The sequence below is a fragment of the Anoplolepis gracilipes genome, chromosome 3 (assembly GCF_047496725.1).
Source record: "Anoplolepis gracilipes chromosome 3, ASM4749672v1, whole genome shotgun sequence".
Taxonomy (NCBI): domain Eukaryota; kingdom Metazoa; phylum Arthropoda; class Insecta; order Hymenoptera; family Formicidae; genus Anoplolepis; species Anoplolepis gracilipes.
The window spans coordinates 2,100,001-2,127,048 of record NC_132972.1 but is presented as its reverse complement, the minus strand read 5'-3'; the positions used below and the strand labels follow the sequence as shown (position 1 = coordinate 2,127,048).

General features: G+C 28.9%; 1 protein-coding gene across 1 annotated transcript in view; it reads right to left on the bottom strand.

The window, feature by feature from the left end:
- Nucleotides 1-27,048, bottom strand: part of LOC140663983 (ras-related protein rapA) — a 31,125-nt gene that overhangs the window by 723 nt on the left and 3,354 nt on the right. The window contains exons 2-3 of the mRNA XM_072888615.1: nt 2,925-3,041; nt 522-945 (exon numbers count right to left, since the gene is read on the bottom strand). Coding sequence (XP_072744716.1) covers nt 522-945; nt 2,925-3,025 — 525 coding nt within the window. The 5' untranslated portion in view covers nt 3,026-3,041. The remainder of the gene's footprint in view (nt 1-521; nt 946-2,924; nt 3,042-27,048) is intronic.

The following is a 27,048-nucleotide window of genomic DNA, read 5'->3' as shown; positions in this document are numbered from 1 at the left end:
ATAACGTTAAATTATTATATAGATAAATTGGATTAATAATATTTAACTTTACAATATAAATAGAATTTTCATTATTATACATATTCATTACTTTAACATTTGTTTTCTAATATTTTTATATACGCACTTAAATATTATGTAGGAAAAAATGTTTGAATTTTTATTTCGGATTTTAGATTTAGATATTTATTTGCACGTTCCCTATACTTGTCAGGATTACAAAAATATTCCTACTCATAAACTTCTCTGATTTCGCGAATTCGCGTTTATAAAACGTTCAAACAAACATTTAATCCTTATCGAGTTTTAGATTTTCAGAATAACGTAACACGATAAGTTTCTTTTTTTTCCAACACTGTAAAAAATTTTATAATTCTACTAAATTTTCTAAAAAAATTGAGCTAGTGCAGATTTATTTAACAAATTCTTTTTGTGCGTGAAAACAAAAAAATTTGTGTTAAGAATCCCCTGAAAGTTCTAGAAAAACTTGATGTCACCCTTTTATTGCCCTCGGAACTTACCTCTTGCTGCGTTTCTACGAGATCGATCTTGTTGCCAACGACCACGATGGGGACGGCTCCTTTCGTGCTGAGTATCTGAGCCCTGAGGGTCTTCACCTCGAGAAACGTGTTAGAATCATTGACGTCGTAAACCAAGACAAAGGCATCCGCTGACTTGATCGATAAATCTCTCATAGCTGGAAACTCATATGAGCCGGACGTGTCTAGAATGTCAAGAGTCAACTGGATCCCAGAAACATTGAAATCACCGTGATGCATTTCCTCTACGGTACGTTTGTATTTCGGCGTGAATGTATTGTAAAGAAACTGGTTAATTATTGCCGACTTGCCGACTTTCGCTGCGCCCATCATCACGATTTTATGCCGAATCGAACTTTCGGCCGATTTTCCACCACCGCTGTCCGATTCTGACAATCTGTCGTTTCTGAAATGTTAACATACTCTTTTTATTATTTGATACATTAATATCAACATTTTCAAAAGTTGAATTTCAACAAAACAATATTACAATCAGGGATTCGGAATTGAAAACCGTTCTGAAACCCTTTTTTTTAGATGAACCGAAACCAAAACCAAATTTTTCAAAATTTATAACACTGAAATCCTAACCGAACCAATAATATTATTTACGGTTAACAGGTTTTTTTCGGTTCTTTTTTCGGTTTTCTAATCTATATATGTATAGATCTGTTCTTTATAGTTGAATTAATATAGCGACTTAATGCTCGATTAAAAAATGCTTAATTTTTTAAGAATAAATTTTTAGAAATATTAGCTTGGAGTGAAATAACATTATGCTTTTTTAGATTTTTTAACTGTTCTAAATTTGTTATTATTATTTAATTATTATCTCTACGTCGTTTATATCTTAATTCTTCTATCTGAATCCACTGAAAAATTAATGACAAAATAAATATCTGAAAACTAATCACATTTTAGTTTATCTTTTACACATGTATATGCATAAAATAAAACATTGTATTAAATAATATATTTTTTTATTTTTATTTCTCGTCACCTGCAAATATACAATTTAATAAAATAAATATCAAAAAAGTCATTTTATTAAATTTATCATTACTCTTTAAACTCTTTCCGTACAAGTAACTATAACCGAAAAAAAAAGTTTAAAGAAACCGTAATTTTTTCGGTTTCGGTCTTGTTCACTAGTCAAGAAACCGAAACTGAAACTAAAACACTTATTTGATTTTTTATTAAACCGTAACTGGAATCGAACTGAAAAAAACTTTCGGTCCGGGTCCCTGATTACAATTACTATAACAGATTTGTGTAGAAGTGTCTTGTCACATTTTTCATTACAATGTATATTCAAATATACCTCTTTAACTAGATATAAATCACTGCACGCATTATGAGATACGAGAGGAATTGTTACGAGAGATATTGTTATTAACGGAAATAATACAATACAATCTCTTCCGCGATACGATGGCGGAAATGAAGAGATAAACACATTCTCTGTTTAAGAAAGACAATCATCCAAGGAAGAGAATGTTGCGCTAATGAACACGGAGGATTCGCAATGCAAGGAAACGCATGTTATTGAATACTACAGTTTTGTATAGAGTGTCCTGAATTCGTGGCACTATCGATGCCAGAGAATGCCTCTTGTGAACGGCGAGGCCATACACAAGTCGCTTTTACATGCACCAAATAGCAACAGTTGCCTCTAAATATCTTCGTCTCTTCATAATCATCTGCGCTTATTAGAAGACGTCAGACACAGTTATTACCGGGGAACACAAAAGCAGAAAAGTGAACTTCACTTCTCGCGTAGATTCACCTAGAAATTAAAGCGCGGACTAAAAACCTGAGAGCTACTCAGAAACAGATGGTTACGAAAAGGAGAGTGCAGGAAAAAAGCAAGATGTGCATCGTCCACCCAAGCGGGATTTCACGCTGAATGCAACTTTTCCGGCCTACGACTTATTACTTCAAACGCGAATAACGTCTCATGCTGAGACTTCGGTTGACTTCAAGTTTACGTCAGGTACCGAGGAAATATAATATCGAAAATCGAACATACTTTATCTACATGTTGTTTCAAAGAACGCGTCTCTCGGAGAGAAGATGACTCCTCTCTTTGAAAGGGATAAAAAAAGATTAATATTGGCTCTATCACGTATCATGAAACTTTTCTTCCTAAAGATGACTCGTGATGTGATTATACTTGCGACTAGTTTTAATCGACTAATAGAAAAAATATTAAAAATAATATTATCTTTCTTGGAAGCGGATTTTAAATCTTTTATTACTTGAAGATTAATCAGTAGAAGAGTGATTGAATAATCTTAATTAAAATTTTTCTACCACCATGATTAATTATAGATTGATGAATGTATAATAAGAAATAAAAATTGTGACAGAAACTCTTTCACATACTTAACATTCTTTGTCGTTCCATTGTCCTCTTGTTCTTCTTTTAAATGTGCCGAAGGTTGTAAACTGAAGCGGCGGCGAAACTGATGACGGCCTTTCATCATTTGTGCCGTAGAATGTCTGGCGACAAAAATTCACATATATAAAAAAATATAAAAAATAAAACTTTAGTTTCTCACATTTACAGTATAAAGATTATATTAATAAGCTTTTTGGTCTCTTAATTATTATATTTAAAAAATATGCGTTGTAAGTTTACGTATTTTTTATTTATCGACTCGATTTTTGCTCCGAAAACTTATTAACGATCGAGGAAAAATCCTCAGGCAGAGAAAAGTTAATAAAAATGTGTTGAGATAATCGAGTTTTGCCATTTTTCTAGTTTTATTAACTCTGTGGAAGAGGAGAAAATAAGATTTAAAAATCGATATACAAATATAGATTCTGTAAATTCTTTAATTTATACGAGTTTAATATGGAAAATATGTAGTCAATATTTTCTTATAAATGCCAATCTCTATGACATTGTTTCCAATGTTATACATTTTGATTATGCGTCATAAGGTATTTGCGTCATAAAGCAAAGCTCCACCATAGCGAAATGATCGGTCTTTTCACACACGAATGAATAGAATTTTGCTGCCGATCGTTTAGTTAATCACAAATATTGTATTAAATATCGATCATATCGACATATGTTTAATAATATTAACAATGAATCATATTATAAAAGCGATCCAATCAAAAATTTGTTATATTTAATATCGAGAATTTTTTTAAGATTATTTGAAATATAATTTATATAAAAAAAAATTATTATTTAATCGCGCTTTTGCATGTTTACAGAGATAAGACGTATAAATTAAAACAGCAATAATTTGCATGAAATGCGGAAAATGTAGAGTTTATAAAATCGGTTTAAATAACGACCGATTACTATTTTTCCTTTGCAGTGCGCTTAATTTCAAGATGATACACCACTGACATCAAAGAATTCACTTAAATATGCTCGCAATCTTACTACGAGATATATACCTCACGGCGTAATAACTCTAACGGTAAATTCATTTCCCGCCAAGTATAAGCCATTTTTGTGTGCACGAAACAGCGCTTTAGGCGCTCTTTCTTTCGCTTTACGTCATTAATCTTTTGTGCCGTTACGAAGTTTATTGAATAGCCGCAGCACACAGCGAGATGGCTTAAGCTGCCACCCTAAATAATCGAATGTACGTGTTCGACGTATAAAACGTAGCACGTTTCCGCACGAGAGCCTCTTTTTATCCTGCGATCGCCCCCGCACTGCTCTTCGGCTGAAGGACCAAGCACTGATTAAGGAAGTAATCAAGAATCCCTGAAGAAACACTAAAAGCAGTCCCTCGTTTCTTGTCTATCTCTGTGTTTCTACATTTGTCGGGGATTTAAAAACTCAGAGAATAAAAAGACGACATAAAACCGCAGTCATGTAAAATATTACAGAGGTTGCAAAGCCAGAGATAAAGCAACGTCGCTCTGAAATCTTCTTCAAGTTTCTGTTGCCTACTTTGTCCGTGACGTGTATATATGTGTTCAGAGATACTTATACAAATATTACATAAATTAAAAAAAAATAATAATAATTATATATAAAACATTGCGATTATTTTGTATGTATAATAATAATAAATACACACACACACACACACACACATACATATATGATTTTATAACTGTATAATAGCGTTTCTTTTTTAGCTTTTAAAATATCCTTGAAATAAAAAAATGATAGATTCTCTCACTTTGCATTAATGGCTTTATTATTCCGCTCGTTAATCTTTATCACAAAATCTGAACTACTTTTTGAATCCTCATTCTTTATTAATCCATCGAGCATGAAGTTCTTAATATCGAAAAGAGGTGCACCTGGGAACGTCGCTCGTAGGCGTTCTTTTCTTTTACTCTACAAGAAACTGATATTTTTCAATCTCGCTCAGAACAATTCAGTACCTCTATAAATAAACATGCAAACCAGCTTCATGACATTTATCACGGAACAATAATTATAATATAATTTCCCATTGAGATAACAGATATCTGTTTAATATACGCGAGTCTGCATATCCTATCTTCGTGAGAAGGGAAACGATCGATAAGTGAGTATCTAGTGATAACTGCTACGCGACGGACTTGAAATATCAGTAATATCATTGATTGTCCTCTGACTTTTTTCCAATTCTCAATAACGCACATATTTTAAATCTTCTCTGATTAAATCTACAACAAAGTTGATTTAATATGTAAATATTTTAATAACGTTTTTATTAGATTCACGTAACGATTAATCTTTTTTTATTATAAGACATTAATTTATGCAATATATAAAATAAAAAAGTATATATATATTTATTTATATTATAATGTATTTGCATTTTTCAATCATCTTTTTAATTAACTTTGGAAAAACCTGTCGACAATAATCAAAGCAAAGAAGAAAAATAATAAAATACGCGATATTTAACTTCTTGTCATCGTGATGTGCCTGCAGAGACAAATCATTCTCACGATCCAATCTTATCAGCAGTATTGTACGACCTATGAAACTCGCCAGAATTTATCATCCGGGAATTCTCCAGATCGAGAGGAGAAATTACAGGGGTTCTCAGACATCCGCAATCTTCTTTTTCCTATATAAAAGCTATTCAATAGCTTCCTCCGCAATCCGTACGCTGATAGCATAAAACATGTCAGATATTCCATATAGCATAGAAAGGCCAAAAGACATCTTAAAGATAATGAGACGTCTTTAAGTCGTCTTTTAGTCATCTTGAGGGACACACACACACACACGCGCGCGCACATATATGTATATATATATATATATATATATATATATATATATATATATATATATATATATTTATTTATTTATTTATTTATCAGCTCCGCCCATTTCTGTAGCAAACGAACGATTATTTCGTTCTGCTAGGCAGATATAAGTAGACAGGCATAATAATTTATTGAGCAAAAAGCCGTGAAACTTTTATTCTTCTAATTCGATAATATAATTACTTCAATTAAAGACAAATGAATTTATTCAGAAAATATTTTAAAATTGTTTGATAAATTGTTTGATATATTTACATTTATGACCAATTGGTGCAATGGTTTCTACATTATTTATATAAAAACCGTAATATTTCAAATAAAGCGTACGTGAAAGATTTTTAACTATAAAGTCATGATTAATGATGTTACGTATCATTAATATTGTTAAAATACAGATTATTTTGATTACGAATTCATTAATTAAAATTTTCTATTGAAAATAATTTCATATATGTACATATTATATATATTATATATATATATATGTATGTTATATATATTATATATAAATATGTCACCAGACAATATAGCCGATCCCTCGTTCCGTCAATGTCAGTCCCCTTGTTCAAAAATTGACTTTAACCTCCGTCCAGATATTTATACGTCAATGTCCTGATGTCAGAATTAAGATTTGACAATTGACGCCTGTGAACTTATCACATAAGACATTATTATTAAATGTTTATCCAATAAAAATATTCCCAAAATAAAAAATACGTATCTGAATTAGAATAGGAAAAGTACATGTCAAAATTAGGATATATTTGCATAATTATATAAAATAACAGTTTAAAGCAGGCAGTATATTGTTGTAGCGCAAATTATGCAATACAAAAAAATCATTATTTCTTATTTTATTTTTCATTTTTGTAATTTTTATTTTATTTTCACATAAAACAATATTACTAGTTGTATTCATAAATATAACGAGTAAAAAGTATTTTCACAAAAGTTTCTTTCTATAAATTTTTCTGTATGCAGTTTTGTATCTCTGAAGTTTGAAATATATTTTTATAATAATGTTTCATGTAAAATATTTTTGTATTTATATTTATAACATAAATTATTATTTAATATAAATAATAATTTTATTAATATTTACAAAAATATTAAATATTTTATGAAAATTTTCTATATTTATTTTTCTATTCTACATTCCGGACAGGAAGCCAATTTTTTGGCTTTATGGCGATGTCAGATTTTTCATAGTATAACACTCTGAAATATATATTAAAATTCAAAAACTGTGAAAGTCATGATAAAATCTATCTATCTCCTAAAGGTTAACAAATATCGGTTATTGTGTATGAATCTGTGAATATTTAATAATACTTTATATAAATAAAAATACAATGAGCATATTCTCTTTAATATAAAATAGAGATATTTTATTGTAAAATTTGAAAGATCCTCTTTTTCAGTAAGCAAAGAATATTAAATATGAATAATTATTTAGTAAAGATTTATTAATAAAATTACAATACATAAACTTTCGTATGTAAAATATTACCTTTACATCATTGCATACTAATTGTAAACGGAACGTTTACCCGCATTACTTTCTGAAATAATTTGAATATCGATCCATAATATCTTTTTCTCTTTCTTTCTCTCACCCGCTTTCGTATAATGTTACGTGCTTTTGCGATACCCGCACAAAAAATTTACATCTTCGCAGTAGCGAAGAAAATGTGATACTGTGTAGAATTTTTCGTTTATGCTCTACACGTAATGAAATAAAAATACTCTTGTATTCATGAGACAAGAAGATTTATTCGCTTGACTAATCCTTTGTTAACGTCGTTTGTTATTAAAACGTAGCGATGGGATATTTTGGTGGGAACGATGCAATGCGCGTAAATCTCTCTAAGCTAGATCAGTTCTATGGTCTTGGAACGTACAACTTGATTATCATGATGAAATCATAACGATATTACGTTTATCCTCTTTTATAGTCTTGGAATTTTGCAGTGGTCGTGTCATACAATTTTCATGTCTTATATATAGAGAAATATTTTCCTGTTATACAAAAAAGAGGCAACGTGAAAATTATTTTATTACATAAAATTGTACTCTATATAAAAATTGTTGATGATTTATTTTGATGCTGATAATTAAGAATTAGAGAGTCGTAAAAAATTTTATTAAAAATATATAATTATAATATATATAATAATTTATATAAAATATTTTATTAAATTATTGACAAAAATATATGATATTTTAATCAAATAGAATACACACAAGTGACTTTTTCTCAGTCATATAAATAAATTTTATTTCAAGTAACTTTAATATGTTTTAATATTATTTTCAAATAAATAATATGATATAAATAAATAACAATTATATTGCACACATTATATATGCAATATGAAAGTCGTATAAAGTTGTTCTTTTTTAATTACTAAAACGCGTTACTTGCGCACCATTTGTTTTATGTATGTTTATATTGTGTTGTATGGTTATTATTGTGTATGTTAAAGTTAATTGTTAAAGTTTCTTTTCCGCAATGCTGGTTGTTGAATATTTAATTTTAATATTCACGGTTGACTTTAAGAAAGCATCCTTTTTTTTTTTCTTTCTTTCTCTCTTTTTCTCTTTCTTTATTTAATGTTATATCTTCTCCTTCTTTCTTCCATCTCTTCTTTTTTCTATTAATTACACAAATATAAATTACATATTAAATATACATTTAATATCATGGAAAAAGTTTATACATAAGTTCATCATATACAATACATGCATATATAATATATGTACCTTTTTTTTGACTCTTTTTTTCTCTTCTCTGTTTTCTTTAATTTTTTTTTAACTGTTCTTTAATTTAATTTTTTTACAAGTTGTCACATAAACTGTCAAAATTTGACAGCTACAGACGACACGCGCGAAGCAAATCTCAATAACGCACTTGTCAACGAGACATCAAGACAATCATTTAGCATCTCGGAAAAGAGACAACAATATGTAAATAAGCTCTTTTTCTTAAAAGAGGAATGTCATAAATTGAATCAAAATTCGGAGTTATAAAAATTCAAATTTGTTACACCAACACATTATGTTGCATTTATTAAAAATTAATATTTCAATTAATTATGGAGTAGAATACGAAGATTGCGATTTATAGAAATGTATTTTAGAATTTCTAACCAATGTATATTGTATAATGTAAATACTGAAAGTTCCAAAATGCACTATTAAAGAATCCCAGACAGCACATGTGTGTGCATGTGTATATATATATATAAAATATTTCTTTACATTATTCTGTAATTGCAACATATACCAAACCGAAATCAAGGTAAAACCTAGATTTTTGGCAGAAATTGGCCGTAATCGAAATCGAAAAAAAAAAATTTTAAACCGAAATTTCGGTCGAATTCTAATTATTTTATTATTCCATCACAATATGGCGGCCTCCTTTTCCCCTAAAATCTTTACTCCCCGCACCTGAAAGCTTCGTCTAGATATTTATACGTCAAAACATCAGAGTTTTACCGCGACCTCGTAAATTTTTCTATAATTTTTTGTTTTATATAAAGTTTAAAGTCAAATAATTGGCTTCCCGTTTTCTAAAGATTAATTATCTTAAGATGTATAACTTTCGTAATAACGCATTAAAAAATATAATTAAAAATATATTTAGAATGTAAAAAAATATGATTATAAAATAATTTTTGTGTCCGTTTTATTTCGTAAATCTTGTTCACATCAACGTAGAATTGCGAAACGTCTCCGGAGATTGTACAGAAATATCCGATACGTAAGTTTACCTTTAGAGACAGGCTTGTTTTTATCTAACTGCCTTTTTGTGATTTTTATTTTACCTAGTTTCACCGACGATTTACCGTGAAGGGTCTGCACGACAGAAGTCGTAAAGCGAAACTCGACTGCGTATCACCGAATTGTACTTCAGGGACTCTAAGAGTGATATGGGTTAATCCTCTAGTTCAAAAGGACTTCTTACTGTTATGTGAACCATTGCGAGGGCGAATGTGCTTTGAATGTCTCGTCTCCTCATTTAAGTGGGGCAATATTATACCTCAAATCTTAGCGATATAATAATAAGCATTTTGAAATTTTGAAAATTAGTCAAAACTGCTCAGAAATCATTAAAACATTTTATTCTTTTTATAAATAATTTTTATTAATACTAAAAGCACTTATTGCTAGCTATGTTATGAATAATTTCAATTAATTTAATAGATAATAGCATTATTTATTCAAAAAATCGTAATAATTTAATGAAAAGAAACTTTATAAAAATGACTTCTGAATTGTGGTTATCAGATTTATATTATATTAAGATAGATAAAGAGTCAGCATTACTTTTAACTAAAATTACTTTAGATGGATGTATTCAATTAAGAAAATTGGTCTCTTCAGAATATATATAGATATTCATATCATTGCAGTACGAAACCATTTTTAGAAACTGAATTCTCCTGATTAAAATAAAAATGATGAGTCGGTGCATTTTTAAGTAACAAAAAAAAGGAAGTATATAAAATGAACAAATTAATTTCACATAATAGAAAATGTTTTAATAAAACTTGTTTTGCGTGTCACGCAATATTCCTCGAGTACGAGCAATAAGTTTATGATATTTTATTGTTACTTATTTGATTTATTTGGAGAGAAGAACTAATGAAAAATCGACTATCTAACTTTGAGCGACTTGTTATATTATTTGCAGAAACTATTAGATCAATTTAGAAGCAAATATTTGTTAATATTTATAAAAGATTTTTCTAGATAACAAAAGATACATTTTCTTAAAAATTGTTTGCAAATTTGAACGAAAGTAATTAAATAGCTACGCTATACAAGTATTTATATTTAATTGTTAAACTAGAAATACAGAAAAATGTATTTTTTTTAAATTGCTCTAAATATTTTTAAAAATGTAGTTTATAAAATTGGTTTATATCTTTAGATGTGAAAAGAAGATTTTTGCATGCACGGATTTTGTTTTACGGCAGACAAAGCAAATAAAATTATTGTATTTTTAATGCAAATGTTTTTGTGAATAAAAAATGCTCGAAAAATGCCAACCTTATTTGCGCACGCAAATTAACTACATTTGACACATTGCAAAAATGGTCACGTTTAAATATGGTATTACTTTAGCATCCTAATTGTAACAACACAGTAGTACAGTAGTTTGTTTTGTCTGTAAATATATACATTTTCAACATTTTTCATTTATATGTTACTTCATAATCCTTTATATAACATGTTTAGCTTTATATTTTTTTAATTCAAATTGTTAATAAAGAAAATCAAGAAAGGTATTTGTATGCCAACAAGTAAATCTACATTATTATTATTTTTCAAAATTTAATTAATTTTCCCTATAATTTTCCAAAATTTATAATAGTCTGCGCAAAACCACTTTTTACTACAGTTACTAGAAACTGAGCGTCGAAAGAAGTTTTTTGATATCCCTAGAGATCTCTTTCTTTCCCCTTATATTTTGTTTTTCTTTTTCTCTTTTTCTCAACAACCATAGTTTTTCGCAAGTCGCTGAGTTCATATGTTTACCTTGTCATCCCTAAGGGATCTCTAGGGTTTAACCTTAGATGTAACCTTTCGCCATACTCAGCGTATAACGCAACATCCTTTTCGGTACTGGTCGTTTACGTTGAGAATTTATAAAAGAAAATTTAATCAGTTGATAATATAAAAAATTGATCGTATATAAAAAGGAATTTAGCCCAAATTTGAATTTAACGAGATAAATACAAATTCTACTAATAATAATCAAGTTTGAATAAATTTCTCTTGGTATATCAATTTTTTAGCATGTTTCTTAGCAATTTATAACATGATAAAATATAATGACTAAAAATGACATAGTTTACATAAAATATAGCCGTTGAAGCTATTTGATTGAAATATTTGATATTTAATGGAGTATATTGCGCACAGCTTCAATTAGTTTCCACATCAAGTTATAATCAAGTACAAGAACGTACAGATGAGTAATATGGCGTATCAGGGGTGCGCATCAAATGTAATTAGTGTAGTTTTAATCATAAGTGAATTACGTACATATTCTATATAAAATTACTTGGCAACTTGTTACACAGAGCATGATAAATATAATAGAATAATATTAATATTGGAAATTGCGCAAAACTAAATTGAATTTTATCATTTATTCTCATTTCGCAAAAGTAAAATATGCTACAAATTATTTTTAAATAAATTTAATATTATAAGAGGGAAAAAATAAATTTTTGTAATAGTTGATATTACTAATTTGTAACTATCAATTTCATCAATTCATGTATAGCTGCATATGTACATCGACATATAATCAATTTTTTCTTTATAATACAAAGATTGTCGGTAACATTACTATAAATTATTTATATGAAAAAAGAGAGTCTATAATTTGTTGTCATTTTTTATATAAAAAAGAAAAATATACCGCTGATTAAAAGGAATAAGTTTTTTGAAATAATCTTATTTCAAAAGTTAAAAAAAAATGCAGATTTATGAACTGATTTGATCAATTCAAGTTTATGATAATAAGCTATTATACAGAGACAAATATTATCTCGTTGAGAACGGAACATAGTATATTGCTAGAACGTGACTTTGTCAACGTCGACACCGGCGTGCACGTCGCTCGATGAAAAGACCGGTGACGAAACTGTAGATGAGCGAAATGAGATGATAACGGAAAAGGGATTGCTGTCATCCCCCACATTGTACGCGACGGGGCGCCGAAGTCTTCTAAAGCAGGAAAAAAGGGCAAGAAGCCAGGAGGAAACGAGGGAGAATCGAATCGCATCGACAACGACGACGACGACGACGACGACGAGGGTCGTCGATGTCGGTCGCCGTCTCGTGGTAATCGTCGTCGCCTGTGTAAACTGGATCGGTGCAATACGACGAAACCCGACAGCACGGAGCCGGTCGTTGCTCCATTTTACATAGACACGCACGTTCGTCGCAGCTACGTCATGATCGTCCCTTATCTATGCGACTCTTTATATGCGAGAATATCTTTGTATATATATGTATACGTATATTTAGTTCGCGCACGAAAATTCACCAACCTTTGGCATACGATCCATTCGCAAAACGTGCGTGAGACCAGACTATCATGGATTTCGCAACCTCCTACGCAACTTACTATGAGTGGAAATTCCCACGAACAATTTTAAGGCGGGACTTTTAGGATTTAGTGGGTTACATGGACTATAACAATTCTGTAGTTACATTGTGCGATGACGTTTGCACAAAATTATCGAACCGCTGACTATTTAGAATTATTGAAAACTTTTATAGTATTGATATCTGGAATACTCCAAGATTATTGTGAATGTTTGGTGTAGAATTTCAAATCTTTCAACTGAATAAATGATAATATGGCAGAAGATTGCAGTTGTTTTAGAAAAAGATGAAGTTTTTAAATAAATATATGTTTGCCAAAAATAAATTTGAAAAAATATTTGTACATATATATAGAACATGTCCTAAAGCTATATTCTTTTATGGAGGGAGGATTCTAATTTAAAGACGAGTTTTCTTCAGCGAAATTGTCGAGGGAGTTCATCATCTTTTACAAACTTCCAATTTTTGTCATTATATATCTTTGTAACTAAGTCTCAAATTAAAATTTTATAAAAGTAAACTCTATCTGAAATTAACTGGAAAATGTAATTGTTTTAATCTTTTAACTTCACAAAGTTTGCGAAAAACTCTTTTCCTTCAATCGCTTAAAACTAGGAAATTATTGATGCCTAAACATTTTTGCTGAGAAAAAGTCATCTCAAAATTGGCTAAAAAACCCCTTTAAAAGGAAATACGGTGATTTTAAGACACTCTGTATATATATATATGACCTATATTATTATTTTATAGCTTTTTTTATACAATAAAACTTTTTTTTGCGCAAATATTTATGGGACAACATAAACTGAAACGAATCTACAATAATCTTACTAAAACGTACATATATAAAGTTTTCTATATATTTTCCATATATTTATGAGTGAACCGCATTGTTCTTATTCAAATATTCACGGAATATATACATTTAATAAGACATTTTATATTATTTTAGCGTAATATGTTATCATTGATATATGATATTTATTTGCGATATATGGTATATATTTATATTGATAATAAAAATTTATATATGTTAATATTTGTAAATGCTAATCATTTCCCTACATTAAAATTTTATTTATTTTACGTTTGTAGAACATATTTAAAAATATTAATATAATATACAACGATTGTAATATAATTGTTTTCTCTGTTTTATATATGTGTTAATTATAAAAATAATTAATTACATTTTACGTTTCATTTATTCACGACTTTTATGTTCTTGGTATAAATTACACGATATCTTTTAAGAACTATGTAACATCCTATACGTCTGATAAATTTTTGAGGGAATTAATTTGATCAAATAATTCACCGTACATCTCTTTGAGATAACACCGACATATATTGCGGATTTCCACTATCAGACAGTCCAAAACACCGTCGTGAATTGTAGCTGTGGAAAAGCCATTTCAGTATTAATCACGCATGAAAAGGTCGACAGAGAAGTTTATACAAGTCAATTTGTAAAAAGAATCAGGACATTCGGTTTCAAAAAGGAGAAAGACTTGGTTCGCACTATTAACATTTGAACCAGAGATACGGTCAATGGCTCCACCACTATTAATCACACACATCACACACACAAAAGGGCAGAACTAACATCACTAAAATACCACCACCAAAAGTGGAGTAACGTTCTCGCTGCTCGGATTGGACCGCGAATCGATCGATAAGATCAGTAAACTTCTTGCATATCAAGATCAGAAAGAGGAAGTAGATGCAGCGTACCATTTCGCATCCGCACGTTCGAGCCAATATTTTTGGCTATATTTATTTTAATCTTTCATAAATCTCTAAAGCTTCACGGAAACTTTTTAGTTTTTAAAATTAAATTTATGGCATAGATTATGACTCAAGCTTTTACGTAACGTTATATACACATATATACATACACGTATGACAAAAACACAATCAATTCTTTTTGAATAGATCTAAAAAATTGTGCAGATTTTTATTCCAAATTATTATTCAAAAATGTCAAAAACTTTTCAACCACTTTCTATTTTAAACTTTATATGTATATATATGTATATATATATATATATATATATATATATATATATATATATATATATAATTTTAATATAATAATTAAAAATCAAAACAATCAAAATTACTGACGTCTTTTAAAAATCAAAGTTGATTAAACAAACAATGACCTGTAGAACAATTACAAAATTTTTGGTTCATTGAACTATTTCCCCTGTTTTTATAAATACAATAGATAAAATGAATTTTACATACATCAGTCCGTTTAGTTTCACGATATTATTAAAGCCTCACAAGTGCGTCTATGTGGCGAAGAATCTGATTTAAATGATTAATCCAAGCTTTAGACAAGCAATCTCGGCTAATAACCTTTATAACTGACCTACCTACGCAACATATAACATGTGCGCGACAAGAAGATTTGTCATTTGTTGGATAGCTTTTTCATTATCTACATAGAAATGTCAATATAGATTAATGCCAAAAAATACGTTCAGCAGAGATAAATATACTGTATACGACTAGTAAAACGGGGTAACGTCCGACAGCGTAAACAACATCTGACACCAGTATAAGTATATCAACGCGACACCCCAAGTATAAGACTGTATTTGGGTTAAGCCGTGATAACGCGAACGACGTGACATACGATAAATACGAAGCGTTCTGTGTAGGATCGCATAAATTACAGATATTATTAACGGGTCACTTGAGCACCTCTTTACTCCCTCGAAACGACCAAGAACTGCATGTTGTTTACGTAAAAAAAGTAAAAACCTTTTTCAGACGGAAATGTCACCGGTTAAGGGTGACATCGGAAAAACTAGCTCAATCGAAAAATAAGCGAACACACACACACATCTCCACAGAAAACTCAACAAGTTTCTTAAAATTTTCTATTCTTTTCTCAAGTTTCTTAAAAGTGATACAATATATATATATATATATTTTTTTTTTTTTTTTAAATATATATAATATATATTGCAACTTTCTAAAAAAAACCTTAGTATTAATTAAGATCGGTTTGCTTTATTTTTTAAAGAATATAATTATTCGCGATATTTAAATTCAAATTTAGCGTGACGATTTTGATATTATTATTGTTTGAATAATTATTACAGGAAGATCGTATATAACTTTTATCTTCGCGACTGAAACGTTTCACGTAGAGAGCTTCATGTTGACTCGTTTGGTATTTCTTGAAACATCAAATTTACGCAAATTACTGGATAAACGTGCTACACTTTGGCCAGAAGTACAGAAAATGGGCTATGAAATTCAATAACGCGAAAAATGTAGGCGGCACAGACATGCATCATAAAGCGAGCACTAATATTCACGGAAATTGAATGTTACGTCACTGAATATGGGATTAATTGCGTGATGTAATCGCGTTAGCGGACGCGGGATTAAATTGCACGGCAGCCACGAATAAATCGAGAGATTATTTTGTAGGAAGAGACCCGCGCGCGTGTGTCGGCAAAACCGACGCATCACATCCCGATTTACCGTGAACTTAAGCGTTTCGTGTTCCATTCATGTTTATTCAAGCAAATAGGATCCGTTTATAGTGTATAGCATTTGCAGAACAACTGGCAAACAATAAATGAGTAAAAATAAATTTCAAACTATCTTCATTCATTAAGTATAGATGTTAGGGCTTTTCGTAAGTAAGTATAATATTAATTTGTGACATACATTCTAAATTCAATTTATCTCACAAAAGTAACCGTACCAAAGCCTTTTCATTCTCGTAATTTTTTATCATTGTGCAATCAGCGGATTTTTATATTATACTTCAAGGTTCACTCGATCCAGTCTTCAAATTACGCTGCTTTAATCTTAATTACATTCTCGAACTTTGTAGCATTACAAAGAAAATCCTTTACATCAGAGAGATCCGTGACGCGAAAATGAGCACGGAAATCTAAACCAACGAGAATATTCAACGCTCAACTGGCTTCAAGTGTTACGAAAGGAAAACGATATTTCCCGATGAGTTTTCTAAATCCAGTCACGAAGGGAAAACAATAAAGCTCTCGCGTGTTGAATATAAAATACATTCATCCTGTAGGAGAGTTCGATTCTGTCGCAAATTTCTCACGCTAAAACACACTGTTCGAGCTCATCCCGTTAAAGTTAAAGGAAAGTTTAAAACAAAACTTAACAAGTATTTTCTTTTGCTGGAAAATCTAAAGTTTAACCTCAATAAAGCAAATTTTATTAATTTTGTTAACCTTTTATCGTTTGTTTCATACTGCAAACTTATTACAATATTATTAATTATTTTACACTCTTAAATTTTTATATCTAAAGGCCGTATCCCTAATTTTAATAAGATTCAAATATAAAAAATGACGCATACATACACACACACACACAGAGACAGAGTTCTGATTTAAACTTTTAAAATTACTTGTCAAGTAAACGAGACTTATATTATTATATTATTTTTTTATTTATAAATATAACTAGAGATAGAAAATTATTTTACACATGTTAATAATTTTACATCACATATATAACATAGGTACTTTATACATTTTAGAATCAATTTATTCTACTACATTGAATCATGTTAAAGCATTTGTAACAGTTCAATAGACTACCATTGCTCTTTTCTACTACAATGTACAGTCCTAATATCGTTCACCTTTTTATTTCAATTTTATTTCCACTTTCCAAGTTTCTGCGAATCTTTAAATGCAAATGTATTTTAAAAGTCAAGTTAATGTAAATTGTAACATATATTATTATAATAATAACTATTATATTTATTAATTATTAAATTCACCGTTGTGAAAAAATACCTAATATGTAATAAATGTCTCTCAAATTTTCTAAATATAATACAATTTCCTTTCTTCCAATTACATAAAATTATTTTATGATTTATACTTAAAACTGGACGCTGTTACGTAACGCCAGTGATTCATGAGATATTAAATTCCTGCTGACCTATTTCCGTAACATCTCTTTTCGGAATCATAAATATTCCTAAGCATAAATCTCACATTAAGCACGTTAAGACTCATAACCAGTATTCCTACAATATAGCTGATAATTACGCGTTGTATTATGCGCTTAATGCGTTTTACGCCGTGATTTATAGCATGAAGAAATTACTAATCGATAAATATAGCGATTATACCGATAACTTTTATCAGTTACAGTTGAGGGAATGGGGTTTGGTGTGTGTGTTAAAAAGGAATATAAGTATAAAGCATATTTTTAAAGAAAACAAATGCATTTAGAGTTTACATTTATTTTAAAGAGTACTCGGAGACAACTTTAATTATTATAATTGAGTTATATACTTGTCGCTGAGGAATTGTATGACATAAGATAAAACTCTTTGCATCTTTCTCATAGTTTGCTCATGTAACTTTGTTCCAGCCATTGTCATACCTAATTGCAATTAGAGAAATAGAATTTTATACATTAAATCTTCGCTATACGGGATAACACTCAATCAGAAGAACGATAAATTATATAGAGCAGCATTATTCTCATATATAAAAAGTTGCATGCAGAAAATATATACTTATAAATATACCTAACACCAATTGTGTGTGTGTGTGTCCTATTTTACATCTACAGTAAATGAATAATCTGGCTATTACTCGTAATAACGATTACAGATTTCATGTCAGCAAACATTAGATCCAATAATTAATTTGGTGATAGATTGCGGTGAAAACGCATTGCATAACTGACCGCAAACGATCATTTGTGTATTATCGACTGATTCAAAATTAATATTCTTGAGAATAGGTTTGCCAATAATTAGAAATAATCATTTTGGGAACATCAAAATGTTCTTTCTCTTGAAAACTATTCTAAACTATTACACATACACTTTTGAAAAATATATTTGTAACATAATGGAATATATACGTCAATACAGACTGCGACGATTAGATGCGTACGACATGTAATTACTATGTATTTTATGCTTTTACATGAATAATTTGCATAAATAATTTTAAAAAATATTGCTTTAATTAATAACTAAAGTGATAATTTATTATGCCATCTATGCAAATTCAAATGTGTCGCTTTGTGACATGCACAGTAACCACATTCTACATTTTCGAGCGAGAGTAATCAAGATGTCCATAAATGAAAATCTAATCTGCAAATTATATGCTAAACTAGTGCCACAAATACAAGTGCGTATACATTAAATATTTTAACGGTAAATTTATGATTATTTAATAAACCGTATGAATCTCACAACAAAATGAATGCTCATCTAACGAATACTCATTTAGTAATAATTAATTAGTAACTGAATTAAAATAATTGTTTCGCATCAGAATTTTTTAAAATTATTTTTACCTTTTGTATCCTTTGTTATTACTATTGTATTACATATTATATAAATGGACGTTCTTTCTTCTTGTGTCTCTATTTTTTTCTGCCACATATTTATTCTTTCTAATTATAGTAATTGCATATATATATATATATATATATATATATATATATATATATATTTCCTTTGTGGAATTCATTAGATTATAAGATATATATTCTGCTTAGAGGAGGCTATGCCCGCGCATAGACTTTTTATGCGTGAAAAATGTATGCGCGGATACAGTGGGGCTATATTATATATTATGTTATAATTAATATTGTATGAAGTTTAGAGTCTTTATCGTTGTTCTTCTCGAAACTATACTCTTTTAAAATGAAACTTTTTTCTTTGTAACTTTTCAATAAACAACGAACGACGGCTAAAACCTTTTAGGCGTTACTCAGGGTGATGGCCTTGACAACATACGTCAAGGACATTGGGGCATCCTCCTCTAAACAGGATATTTACCGATTATAACATTATACAATGAATATCAGTGGTGCAAAAAGATCCCAAACACGTGTTTAATTATCAAATTGATTATTCTGCTCTTTTTTAATCTTTATATTATGTCGAGTCCAGTCTTATGCAATATCCTCTTACAAGGTTTATTTATATGCGCACTTATATTTGCTTTCTCCGCAACAAAGCTAACAAAATTTCATTAGAATGCAAGAGGATTTTTACTGATATCATCAACTATAATGATTATAAAAACATTGTCATATAATATTTTTATAATACAATGTACAACTCTTTCTTTCTGTCTTTCTCTTTTGACCTAACCAGATCTTTTACCATATCTTATATATATATGTACAATAAATAAAATTAGATACAATAAATAAAATTAAAGAACTCGTTGTTTCTTCGATTAGATATTAATTTCTATAAAGTTAAAATTCTTCATTATTTTTTTCTATTCTGTAACACTAAAAAAAACATAAAAATTTCCAATTCATAATATTACCGGACATTTTCATAAAAATTAACATATATTAGAGAATACATTTTTTGTGTGCAAAATGCAAATCAAAGGTATTATATACATTAACGTTTTCATTTTATAGCGTTTATTTTATTCATTAAGCAAACGCGCATTACTTCATTGTAAGTGAGATAACGGGGAAAATCTTACTATTTTAATAAATAGACACAATTAATTTATTACTTATTTATATTAATTTATTATCAACAATCGTTAAAACGCAATTTAGGGGAGATTATTTCATCCGCAATGTAAATCAATGTGCATTTTGAGGAAAGCGGAAGAGACATAAATCCGAACCGGCAAGCACGTTCTCTCGTAAACTAAAATTTATTCCGAAGGAGCTAATCGAGATAAAAGCTGTCTGGAAATATACTGTGCCCACAGTTTGTGGGTTTTATAGATTGTGCAACACGTAACTCGCATTTGAAAAATCGGGAACACGTTTATGAATGGGCAATAAACTGAATCGCGCACTCTCACTACTGCATATCGGAAAATATAATTAACGAAAAATTAACCTACTACTAGTTTGATCTAATCCCACTCGCTTACTTTGAAAGCGACTTTTACAACAGTAACGGAAATGCCAATTGAGTAATGTTAATTAAAGCGTAAAATCCGATAGAGCAAGAATTAACGAATGACGTCGCAATGTCTTTGAAAAGAGTAAATACATTACGTTAAAGCTTGATTGCAAAGAGCTAATTTTCTCCGACTGTATGTAACGCAGTAATACATTTATTTTATTTTATTTTATTTTAATAACAATCTTGTATTAGTATTATATGTAACTGGGAACGATTTTATGCAGAATGCGGTGAGAATATTGTATTACGCTTAAAGACTATATATATATTTTAATAAATTAATAAAACTATGTAAATTAATTCAAAGTATAAACACACATAACATTTTTGTACAAAATATAAATTAATCTTTTTTCCACATATTATACAGGACATAACTATTTTTATGTCAAATATCCATAGGTAAAATATTAATTCAATTTTTTTAAATAAAGAAACAATCGTTTCGTTGTTGATCTAATATTAGTATTTTCCTTGTATTATTCGACAATCTGTATTAAAATATGCTTTATACAAACACGATGGGATTCGTCATACATGCTTGTTAACATTTGCAAACGTCCATATTTAATGTACGATGTAGGTCGAAGAATGAAACAAGAAAAAAAGGAATCGTTCCAATTATTTTTTTTTCGATCAAATTTTGTCATGCCTTGTGTGATAAATTGCTGCTGTAATATTGTTTGAAAAGAGAATGCGAATTTTACGCGAAAATTCAATGGACCAATTTGTATCGTATGCAACAAATAAAATTAATACTATTCAAAAATATGTCGGACAATATTGAGTAAGGGATAATATTTCATGTGAATTATTTAATTATGTGCTCGTTATTTGTTGTAAATGTATATTTCTATTTGGAATATCTGTATCAAATTGATCACTTGAGTTTTGTGTGAGTGAAAGAGGACATATTGAAATCTCTTTAAAGCATTAAAATACACAGCTAATAATAACATTGTTACAAATAACGATCAACTAATTGCATCAATAATTATTATATAAGTATATTTTATTAATAAAATGATGATTGAATTTAATCCTTTTGTAACACTTCTTGCATTATATATAATTTACATTTTTTTTAAATATATATTTACAAAAGTCATAAAATGTTTAAAAGGAAAACAAGATATGTGGCTATTAAAAATTAAATTATAAAAAATTTAATAATTTTTTTACATAGCTAAAAATTAAAGAAGAATGAAAATTTTGTAATCTATTTTTAATGTTACTTTAATATTTATTTTACAAATTACTTGTAGATTTTTAATTAATTATAATTTAAAGATTATTAAAATTATTATGAGAAAGATTATTTTAACGCTATTATGAAAAAATCAATATATTCCAAATTAATTCAAGAATCCATAGAAGAGAAGGAAATGCCGAGAGAGAGAGAGAAAGAAAAAGAGAGAGAGAGAGAGAGAGAGAGAGAGAGAAAAGAGAAAGAGAGAAAGAGAGAGATAGATAGAACTGATGATATTTTGCACAATAAATAATCTTATCTATCTACGTGCTTATATGCTACGGAATGTGTATCAAAAAGTACAAAAGCTAATGAACGGAAACTAAAGTGACAACAAGAAGGATCGTTTTTCATCTACGAAGTTGTCGCTAGAGTGACAAATCGTCGCCACGTCCTCACTGGCAAAGAGATATTTTGAGCATGAATTTTTTTCACACGCTAGCAAGTAGATATACTGCGGTAACGAAAAAATATTTTTTACGATCGCGTCGTGAGAAATATGATATTCACCATTTATAAAAGATCGCGATACGAATAGCACCTCTAATCAAAGGCGAGGATTAATTTTTTTTACCCTCCATTTATACAACTGAAATGAAAAAGCCGAAAGAATTTTATTGTAATATAGCATGCGGATATATATATATTTATTTATTTATATCTAAAAACTATTTTTTTAATTATGCATATGCGTATGTTGGCAATTTAAACTTTAAATCAATTTGGATATATAACATATAAATATTAGATTAATCGTAGCATGTCAGACATGAGATTAAACTTAGCACAAGCAGCTTGAAATACATTTAATCAGCTCACCCACGGAATCGAGTCTTCAGGAAATTAATTGATGGCTAGAGTATATTCGCGAGAGATGAAACAAGTTAAAGTCACTGTCGACGACGCGTGTTAATTTAATGACATTTCTCCATTCGTTAATTTGTAGTTACAATAAACTGAGAAAAGTATTCAGAAAAGTCTGTTCAGAAATGTAAACTTAACTTTTACTCTTGACACAAGATTTTCTATATTTGTTTAAAATATAAAAAAAAATTTTGTTGTGCCTCGGTGATGAGACGAGATAGTTTTTTGACGAAGCCTTGCTTCGGCCTCAACGTACAATAATAAATAAAAGTCTTAAATCTCAAAACGCTTCGAATTTCCTGGAGTAAGTCTCGAGAATTCCCTAATTCGAATCCAACAGCGATCCCAATTACGACGGGGACGTCTAAACATTAGATAATTCTTTGATTACTCAACACAAACAAGAGGCTTTATTTCGAAATGTCTTTGCGTATTCTCGAAGGGTTCGAACCCGCGTTCCGTCGGTTCGCAGCCGACGACGCAGCGTTCGTAGCCACACTTGTCCCCACATTCTTTATAATCACTTTATATATATTTATAAATAAAATAATTCTTAATCGCAATATTTGTTATAGCCTTTTGTATAGCTTTTCAGACTCTATAACAAAAAGTTAATCATACTAAGAGCTAATCATAATAGAATATATAGTTAAACAAAAATAATCTCTTTAGGGAGGTAAAGGGGGTTTATAAAATTCTCGAAAATGAAAATCTAAAATATGATAAATATACCAAGACCAAATATATAAAATATGCGCCTTGTGCATTTATCGATTTCACAAAATTATTTTTTGTGAAATCAACGCACTATCATCCGCTTTCTGCTCTTAGTCACTTTTAAAGTTTTGTGTTTGTAAACATTAAGAGCCTTATTTCTCAAGTAATTTATTAAACAAAAATAGTTTTATTAAATGCAGAATACAAAAAAAACGTAAAATTTTTTTATGTTGCTTTAATTCTTTATAAATATTTAACAATTCCGATATATATTTCTATATATATTATCTGCTTCCCATGCAGAATACAAAAAAAATGTAAAATTTTTTTTATGTTGCTTTAATTCTTCATAAATATTTAACAATTCACATATATATTATCTGCTTTATATGCGTAATTTTTGAATAAATATTTGATTTTTTTAAGTTGCTGTTTTGTGCATATTAATAAACAATATTTAGAGTTAATTGTTAGTTAATAATTGTGTTTGATCAGAAACATGTAATTGTTTTTTGTTGCCAAAAGCGACAGCATAAAAAAAACAAAAAGTAAGTAGATTTCAATGGTTTACTCAAAAGCAAAACATTAAAAAAATGTTTCAAATAAATTTTCACAGAGACATTACAAATTAAAGTTATACATTTTCAAGACATTTTCTAACGTTATAAAATTCTGAAGAATTGTGAAAAGTGCAATTATAATATCATACTCTTTCATGTATAATATGCTAAGAGTTCTGAACTCGCTTCTAATAAATCTAATAACGAATTCAAACCTTATCAGAAGGTACGTTGAATAAAAATTATATAGCTAAGACGGTTCTCCCACATGAAAAACCTTCAAATTTCGCAATGCAAAAAAGACGACGGCTTGCGAGAAAGTATTTCTGGAATCTACCTTGCCGGCGTATCGTTACCATAAATTTCAAATATACTGGCAATCACTAGCAAGAGTATTGTGCTCCGTTACCATAAATCGTTACCATAAATCTCGAATATACTGGAATCAACTGGCAAGAGTATTGTGCTCCAAAATATACAAAATGTTTTGATGTAGTGTATCGTTTTATCATGGTGATATCAATATTTACAATATTTGATACTTATTTTAATAGCATTTTTTTCAATATGGGAAAGATATCAATCTCCTTGAGTTAATATATATATATGTATATGTATATATATATATATATATATATATATATATATATATATATATATATACATATAAAAATAAAAATATTGACTCTTTTATATATATATATAAAAGAGTCAATATTTTTATTTTTAATTATATTTGAAATCTGAAATTATACTATTAACTATTAATTTACTAATAATTTACTATTCTACTATTAATATTATATTGTTAATAAAATGTATAATATTATTCTGTTTTCTATTTTAAAAACAAAGAAACTACTGTCATTCTTTATTATTTTTACATTTAATGACATAATTAATATTATAACCTTTGTAATTAATATTATAAGTTATAAGAGAGATTTAAAAAATTATAAATAAATATAGAAATAGAAAAATCTTTGGTGGTGCTTTTACATTAATGGCATTTAACTTAATATTTTTAGATAGATTAGCATACAAATATTCCGCAATTTTCTAATGTAAGGTTGTTAACGCAGCGTTACACTAACACAGTGAGCGGATAGTATTATCGCGTTGCGATATCGCCTAACAATGTCTACCAGAAGCTCATCACTTGATCTATTCTGGCGTGACCGAGCCATGTCGCAATTTACTATGATCGTTATAGAGTGACACCGTGTCATACGTCGCACAACAGATATCTAATGGAAACGCAGCTATTTACAATTCACTGACAGAATTGATCCACTTAGCGATTGTACAGAATGTACGAATATTTGATATGGAAATGTGGATAACAAAATTCTCGAAATTGCAATCAATAATTACTCTTTTACCACTTATATCTTGATTTTCATTTATTCTTACAACGAAAAATGTATAGAATATTTTCCCCTCTTTCTTCTCCTTTTTCTCTCTTTCTCTTTCTTTGAAAATATAATAATTTTAAGTATTAATAAATATAGGGGAAAAAATATTTATACAAAAAAATTTATGTTGTCAAAATTCGAATCTACTACTCAATTAATTTGTTTTTCTTTATTTTCACTCTATCAGTCTTCCATAAAATGCGAAAGGTAAGAAATCTCGATTTTTTTTTATTTGTTTAATGGAATTAATACTATTTGTCAAAGTATAAAAATAAGTCACAAAGATATTCGGCAATGTTTTCTCAAAAAAAAAAAAAATGGCAAACTGCAAAAATTGTTAGTCAAGTGAGTTTAGAGAAGAAACCCAAGTCTAGTTAATTTAATTATCTAGTAATTTTGCAAGTCGGATTATATTTGCCCTGAATATGGGAATATCTTCTCTTACTTCTCTCAGTCTTCTTTTCTAATTTAGAGCAGCATTGTTTCACAAGGTAAGTGCGCCACAATTTATCGAATTCTGTCTTGGCAGATAGTCAAGACACTCAAACGACGTCGACCTCTCTCATCATCCATGCGAATAATTGCTAATTACAAAGTACCGTTTACTAGAAAAGGCTTGTTTATCCTTGAAAAAGGAAATAAAAAAAAAAAAAGATGTTTTGCAATGAGACATTGGTTCAAATGTCAAAAGTACATTCTATATAACGAATTCTACAAGTGAAATAACTTTCACAAAGATCATAGTGTGATGCTAATTTGCAAATAAGGTGATGCAAAATTTGCAAATTTTATAATGTTAAAATGTGTTGTAAAAACAATGGATATTATTAATGAATCAGCAACAAACGTAAAACGTAATGGTTAAATTATTATTACAATAGATGACAAAGATGGTACGAGCCATTATGACTTGCATCAGAGGGACATGATTTAAAATTATGTTCTGATAATGAAGATATCTATTATTTATGCGTAAAATTTATCACCGATATATTTCAAAAACATCACTTTCAATTTATAATATAGAACATATATATCATCCCTCTTTTATCATAATATATAATATTATTCAATTACCGAATAATTACTTTATTATTTTTATATATTTGCAAGGAAAAGTTTGGAGAAAATTTTTGGAATAAGTATTCCGTTGGCTGGCACAAATTTCAAATTTAATCGCTTTTCCACTAAAGCGTCATACGAGCTACGTCAAAAACTCAATTCAAGTTTCACACGAACGAATTCAGTTATTTGAGATTACGTAGAAAACTTTTCACTAAAATACTGAAATGTAGCTTCTACTCGTATCTTTTGTACGCATGTTCTCCGCTTAAACTTTGCATAAATTTAGATATTAGTTTAATAGGATTAGAACGTAAGAGTAATTTTTTCAACATTG